We start from the raw sequence: 7,530 nt of genomic DNA, 5'->3' as shown, positions 1-7,530 counted from the left end.
TGCTTTGTTACCCGACATGCCATGACAAAGATTTTATTTAATATATATATTCAGAAGGTTGTAAATTAATTATATATAATTTGTGTCTTATCAGCATGATTTTATTTATTTGGGATGCATAGATCATAATCCATGTATCATTTTCACCAGGAGCTTTAGGGCTCGATGCTGCTCCCTGACATTTACACTGTCTTTAGTCTTGATGTCAACGCATCCTTCCAAATTCTCAAATAAAGTATTCGAAATAATGTATGTGAAAAAACTTATAAAATTCCCAAATGTATATGTTCAGCATCATGATCCCATCCATGCATAAAAAGTTTCCATACTTAACTAATCAATCTCCGATGGAATATCACGTAATTTTATCTCTAAAATAACCCATCAAATAAAAAAAAAATATGGGTAGTCTGTTTTTTATTAAATCATAAAAAAAAAATTGTAAGCACGGAAAGTTGAAAAAATCCTAAGCTTAAAAATCAAGAAGAAGAGGAAGAAAAAAGAAGAAGAAGAAGTTCATAGTTAGACTATGGTTTTTAAAGAACCAATACTTTCAATTTTAAGCAAAGAAGAAGCCATGAACAACTTAGTTAGCTAGAACGAAAGGTAGATGGGAGTGGTACCGAATGTTTAATAGGACTTTCATCCCCGTGAATGGTCCAAACTTGTTTTTCTCTACTGTTAAAGAGTCAATATTTTTATGTTTCCAAACAATCCAAAACCATAGATAAAATATTAACCTGATTAAACATGGATCTATTAGGATATTAAATCTAATATATTTGAATTTAGTTATAAATTAAACTTAAATAATCATGAATCTAGTAAGATGTCAAACTTAATATACTTGAATATAGTGATGAATTGAGCCGGATCATTATAAATTTAACAAATTATTAGATTTAATATATTTGAATTTATCTATGAGTTATTCAAATTACTGTAGATTTGGTAAGATACTAAACCTAATTAAATTTAGAAATTCATGACCATATAGCTTTATCTATATGAAGTGTTCATATAGGAGGTAATCATATTTTTTCATTTCATTAATGATATATAAGATATCTTTTTTTTAATGATGTATAAAAAATATTATCTTTCATTAATATCATCGAAAGTTAAGGACTTTTTAGTATTTTTTTTTTAGTTTCTAAAAATATCAAGGTTCAGAGATTATATATTCCTTTTAAACTATCCAAGTAAAAAGTTTGTAACTTTTCTTATTTTAAAAAGCTTGTGTGTTTTAAAACATTAATTACATAAAAAAATTTAAAATTACTAATTTTATTATCAAATATTCTTTAAATCTCACTAATAAAAATTATTTTTGTAGATACTAAAATTTTTAAACCGTGATTAGTCAAATATTTATATCATTAATTTTTATTTCAGTGAAACAACCTTTTGCTTGAATATACTGATTTTAGTACGCCATCACCAATCATATATTACATCGAGCAAAATCCAAAACTTCCCTTATAGTTTCTAGTTTTAGAAATAATAAAAACAAAAAAAAGCATTTGGATAGTGGGAATTAAACCAGCCAGTGAAGGCAATGAGGTTTTTGTCTCTCCTACTAGAGAAATGCCCCCCTTTTTTCCTTGGATCTTGCCGTGCCAAAACCCATGATAGTTGAACGCGTGCTCAAATAAAGAACTTTATCATAGATAGTGGGGAGGGAAAGCAATACGACAATGAAAGCATAACTACTTTCAGTTCTTCCTACCATTTGTACAACTACCAGCCAGTGGAACTGTTTTCTAAACTAGTTTAAGTCTTTTTGGACCGGTCTTTCGTATGTTGAGATTATATGTTAGAGAGAAGAACATTGACTTATGTTAAACTGAATAATTTCTCTTATTTTTAAGACAATCAAATTATACTGGTGGCATCCAAAATTCTTTTCCTCCATCAAGCATACAAGTTTCTTGCAAGTAAAACTGATATTAAGATGATCCAATATAGAAACTAAATGAGTTGATCATAAGAGAGTGTAAAACTTTCTGGTTATTTTGTGCTTAACAAAGACACTCAACCTCTGCATTAATTTACTTACGAAAATTTATTTACAGATGACAGAAAATCGTAAAACCCCCCCAGTTAAGATCAAAGCCCTACTACAACACTTGAATTTCACAATCTTCTACTTGACTGTTGTTGTTATCATTAGTACAAACATTGTCTCCTTGCCAGGTCCAAACAATGTCTTTTAGTGCAGGCCTAACATCTTCCTTGCAGAACTTGGCATACTCCAAGGTATCTCCGGAAGACTTGGAGAACTCCACCACCGTAACCTCCGGTGCCACCTCGAACACCTCTGTTGTCACTGCCAGCTTCCCCTTTCTTCCCTCACATGGACTTTGTAACCTCACTTTGAAATCTTTGACTTTTGCTACCTTAAAGTTCAGCCCATTTGCAACCCCCTCAATCTTTTCCATGATAGCACTTGCTGACACTTTTGAAGTGAACATCGACCCTGGTTTCTTCTTAGTCTCAAAAAGACTGGACAGATCAAACCCAGATGACATTGAAGAGATGAACTCGAATGCATTGAAGAATCTTGGTGATGATACTTTAGGCTGGACAACAGAACAAGAATCAAGATCTTGATCTTGTTCTGCTTTATCCATGATTGATTCTGGAACTGAAAAGGCCATTGGTCTTAAAAACCCTTTCAGAAACCAATGATTTCTCATTATGGCGGGAATTGTGATTCTCCTTTCAGGATCAGCAACAAGAAGTCTTGAAATCAATCTCTTAGCATCGGTTGAAAACCAGGGCTGAAACTCATATTCAGCCTTGAAGATTTTCCTGTACATCTTCATAACATTTTCATCTTGAAATGGCAAGAATCCTGCAAGAAGCACGTAGAGAATCACCCCACATGACCATGTATCTGCTTTTGATCCATCATAGCCTTTCTTTCTCAAGACTTCTGGGGCAACATAAGCAGGAGTCCCGCACAGAGTATGCAAAAGTCCATCTTGCAGCAATTGTTCAGGTAAGGCTGACAAGCCAAAATCAGAGATTTTCAAATTTTCGTCTTCATCAAGCAACATATTCTCTGGCTTCAAGTCTCGATGATAAACACCTCTGCTGTGACAATAATCAATCGCGCTGATTAGTTGCTGGAAATATTTTCGAGCAGCTTCTTCTTTCAGCCTTCCTTTGGCTACTTTGGCAAACAACTCTCCACCTCGAACATACTCCATGATGAAGAAGATCTTAGTCTTTGTAGCCAAGACTTCCTTGAGCTCAACAATGTTGGGATGACGAACAAGATGCATCACTGAGATCTCTGTCTGGATTTGTTCCATCATGCCTTCTTTCTTGACTTGATCTGTGTTTATAACTTTGATAGCCACACTGTCTCCGGTCACCAAGTGTTTCCCATAGTAAACTTTAGCAAAAGTCCCCTTCCCCAGTAGCCGCCCCATCTCATACTTCCCAAAAAGAACATGCCTCTCCTCCATGACTGAATAAAGCTCAACAACTCGTCATCGAGATTTTCTTTCTTGGTTCAATTTGAGACTTTGGTGATTTAGCTATACAACATGATGTAAGGGAATCCAAGAAAGGATGGAAGAGATGCTAATTTTGATGGATCCCATTAAAAGGGTTGTCAAAAGAAGGAGCTGGTCGTATAAAATCGAGAAGAAGAAGGGAAATTTGTTGATTGTTTTGAGGCCAACAGAGGAGCACCAAGGGTTTTTTGTTTTTATTTTTTTTTCCTCGGGGGCTGCAAGAATTGAAATATAAACAAGTTTTCATTTTTACTTATAGGGGAAGACACGCCTGTTGGGTTCGGTGCTTCACAATTGAATATTGGAGTCTTTGATTATTGATTTATGGTTTCTTAGAGATATTCTTTTAACAATGTTCAACTCTTGTCGGGCTGTATTTTTAGACGTTGAGAGTGTCTATTTCTGTGCTATTACATGGTTTTTTTTTAATATTTTATAAATTGATTTTTAACTCAAAAATTATTATATTCATTCAAGAATGGCAAGAATGGCAAGGTTTGTTATATATATATATATATATATATATAAAGAATGGCAAGGTTTGTTAAAAAAAAATATTTATATTCATTCAAGCTTACTTGTAAAAAGATTATTATCATTTTTATATAAAAATTAAAAAAAATCTAAATAGTATTGGATAAAAAAAATCCTTTTACATAGAAAAACTCAATAATAAGGAATAATGAAAAAAAAAAGTTTCCTTTAAATGAAGGAAATTAGAAAAACCTAACAATATCAAAAGGGAAAAAATAAAATTTCAAACTAAATAAAAAAAAATATTTATTTTGTCAAAAACTCTTATATTAGATTTAATCTTGAAAACTATATAAGTTAAATCCATCCACTCATCAATCAATGAAAGAGAAATTCCCTCTGACATCAATAACATTATTGTCTAGTATTTAATTAATCATCAGTGCAAAGGAGAAAAGGAAGAATCACTTCAGTTAGAGAATTTTGAAAGGAAAGGTAAGATTAATTCAAGTTTGAATCATTAATTTTTTTATTAGAGCGATAATGAAAGGGACAAGTCCAACGCTCCTTGATATGATTAAATAATAATACCTACTTTAATTGTAATTAAAGAGAGGATTAATATTTCTTTTCTATCCGTTTCGTAATATGATTTCAGCTAAATTATTTGTTGATCAATGACCGGCGCCTCAAGATATTTCATGGATACAATTATTTAAAATTATTAAACTCATTCCTGTAACTCGAGTAAACTTTGAGTTGAATTTAAAATAAAAAAAATCATGTTGAGGATCATGTGGAATTTAATAATTGTGATTCCATAACATGATCATTTCAGCTAATTTATTTGTTAAGTATTGACCCGCTCCTAAAGATATTTCAAGGCTCATTGTCAATTGAATATATATATATATATATATGTATGTATGTATGTATGTATGTATTCAATTATTAAATTCCGTCATAGAACAAAATTAATGAAAAATTTTGAGGACTTGAAGACAAAATTTGATGGTTAATTTAAAAATACAGGGATTTTGAGGACTAGATTTTTTCAAGTGAACTAATTAATTTATCAAGACTTCTAATTTTAGTTTTTATATCAACCACCATCCCTAGAATAACTTGACTAAACTTTAAGGACATGAGTGATACAATAGTATATAAAGATTTATTGGACACAACCTTTAAAATACAAGACACCCTATACAAAGTAAAGCGTATTTTTTACTCACAATATATCATGTGTAAATCATGCGATTTTTCTTTTAGTTTGGATGAAAAATACAGACAAAAGGGTATATTGAAGAAAAATAATTTATTTAGGGACTAAAATAAATTGAAAACTCCTTCCATTATGTAAATTCAGACTTCGCCAACTTTTTTTTTCTTGTTTTTGTATAACCGTCACCTTTCTTTCCCACTACAGCGATGGGGGGCCTCATACCAAGAGAAATGAGCAATATCTTCTGTATTCATAAAAGCATACCCTTTTAAATTTTAATTATGTATATATATTAGTTAAAAAATGTATTTAATTTGCTTGATTTGTCTGCATCTTCTTGCACTAATCTTCCCCCATGAGTGAAATAATTGAGTTCTTGGATCCCATAAATAGGGTGGTGGCAAGCATAATTGCATGTCTTTGTACAAAATACAAAACGAAAACACTTCTTTTTTCAATAATTAAACTTCAAGGGCTTCTTGCATTAGCAAAGATATACGCAGAAGAGGTCCCATGCGTACTGCTCGCTTTCGCAAGCAAGCCAGGCATCGCCCCAACCACTGTTTTCTATTCTTTGAGATTCATTATTGGATATGATTACCTTGCCTAGATATCATCACGCACTATTTTGAAATACAATCAGTACAATTAGGGTTCGTTGAGATGAACTCTACATCATGACAAGAGGCCAACTGGGTGCTGCATTTCTGTTGAAAAGTTGTTGATTCATGTATTTTTTTTAAGTTCCTAAGCATCCTGCTACTTGATGCAAGTGTTTTCGATCTTGAACATTTTGGTTCATGCTCAAGAACAGCAACATAATTACATGGGCTACAGCCTCCAACGTAGTTTTTCTATTTTACTATCTGATGGAAATCTGAATCTATCCAGCAGCAATGAAAGAACTGTTGTTCCAGATACTAGGAAGCTTAAAAATTAAGTAAGCAACCATGTTTGAATTACTTTGAATCTAAAAATTAATTTTAAATAAATCTTTATAAATTAATACTCTTGGATCATGAAGGTTTATTAATTAATTGAGATATTATTTAAATCTTAACTTTAAATAAAAACTAGATAAAAATATTATTTATTAATTTATCGAGCTTGGAAAAAAAACTAACTATATACTAAATAATTGTAAATTATAGTACTTAAATTCAAGTTTAATGTTATAAAATTAATTTTGATTATTTTTTAAATAATATTATTTTTATTTAAAAAAAATTAATTAACCTGCATAATCAATAATCCAGAGCATTTGTGATCGGTGAACCTCCTAGTAAAATTTACTAATTATGGTCTTGGCTACACATGAAGATATCTGGGAAATGCTTCTGCGCAGTGTTGAGGGATATTTTTAATTTATCAGCTATCCTCTTGTACCAATAAAAATAATAATAATTAGCATATCCTTGAATTTTCCAACAAATCAATTTACAATATTTTATTTATTTATTTTGCAATTCAATATGCTTTAATTTCTGCTCTTGCTTTTGACAATATTATTTGAAATAAAAATAAAATAAAGTATTTTTTTTCCCTTATAATGTGCCTATAATTTTTATAAAATAAATATATCAAAATCATTTCTAAATATATCAAAAATATTTTTTATTTTTTCTCTTTTTTTGTGCCTATAATTTTTATAAAATAAATATTAATAATTACTCCAGAAGTACTCTAAAGCCTCTCCCTTCTCATGGCATAATAAATGAACCCCAAGTACCCCTTGGAAATTCTCCCCTTAAAAAAGCTAAAAGTCGATTTTGTATACAATAGAAAGAGATTTATCACAATATATAATGCAGATATAAATGGATTATTCGAAAAAATTAAACGTGGTTTTTAATTATACGAAAATTATTTAATTTTTTTTTCCTTAGAAAAAGTCTTCCAGACAGCAAGAATATTGTGGAGCTCACATAGGCACGTCAACCCCAGACCCCCCAATAACCTCAATGATTGAACAATCCATGGTGGCTCTAACACCATGAAGCTTTCTCGTTCTAGAAGAATGATGATAACGATAAGCTATTTACATGATGATGTAGATTAAAAATGTGGAGTAATTTAATCTAAGAGATTATATATATGTAATAAATAAATTAAAAATTAGTTCAATTTAAAATGTTTAAAAATGATTGAATGCAAATTGATAAGCTAAAATAAATTAAATACTTAAATTTGCAATTGAATTAAGAGAAATTCTTGACATGTACGTACACATGCATACACAAGGTATTTTACTTATAATATAAAGTATTAAACTGAAAATAGTGTAAAAATAATTTACTTCTTGAA

General features: G+C 30.5%; 1 protein-coding gene across 2 annotated transcripts; it reads right to left on the bottom strand.

Annotated features, from left to right (window-relative positions):
• Positions 1–1,927: 1,927 nt before the first annotated feature.
• On the bottom strand, positions 1,928–3,854 carry CIPK5 (CBL-interacting protein kinase 5). 2 transcript variants are annotated; one of them, XM_011038370.1, is made up of 2 exons: positions 3,647–3,854; positions 1,928–3,482 (listed from the first exon to the last, which is right to left on the bottom strand). In XM_011038370.1, the coding sequence occupies exon 2, from the start codon at positions 3,474–3,476 to the stop codon at positions 2,121–2,123; it is 1,356 nt and encodes a 451-aa protein (XP_011036672.1). In that variant the 5' UTR covers positions 3,477–3,482; positions 3,647–3,854; the 3' UTR covers positions 1,928–2,120. The 2 variants fall into 2 exon arrangements, with proteins under 2 accessions (XP_011036672.1, XP_011036671.1); XM_011038369.1 differs by having other exon boundaries at positions 1,928–3,487; positions 3,652–3,854.
• Between the last annotated feature and the right edge of the window lie 3,676 nt (positions 3,855–7,530).

The sequence above is a fragment of the Populus euphratica genome, unplaced genomic scaffold (genome assembly GCF_000495115.2).
Source record: "Populus euphratica unplaced genomic scaffold, PopEup_1.0 scaffold40.1, whole genome shotgun sequence".
NCBI classification, from domain to species: domain Eukaryota; kingdom Viridiplantae; phylum Streptophyta; class Magnoliopsida; order Malpighiales; family Salicaceae; genus Populus; species Populus euphratica.
The sequence above is the reverse complement of the archived record's forward strand: the minus strand, read 5'-3'. Positions and strand labels throughout refer to the sequence as shown.

Bases quoted from the DNA above. Each gene is read 5' to 3' on its own strand.
- CIPK5 (XM_011038370.1), bottom strand. From the start codon at position 3,476: ATGGAGGAGAGGCATGTTCTTTTTGGGAAGTATGAGATGGGGCGGCTA.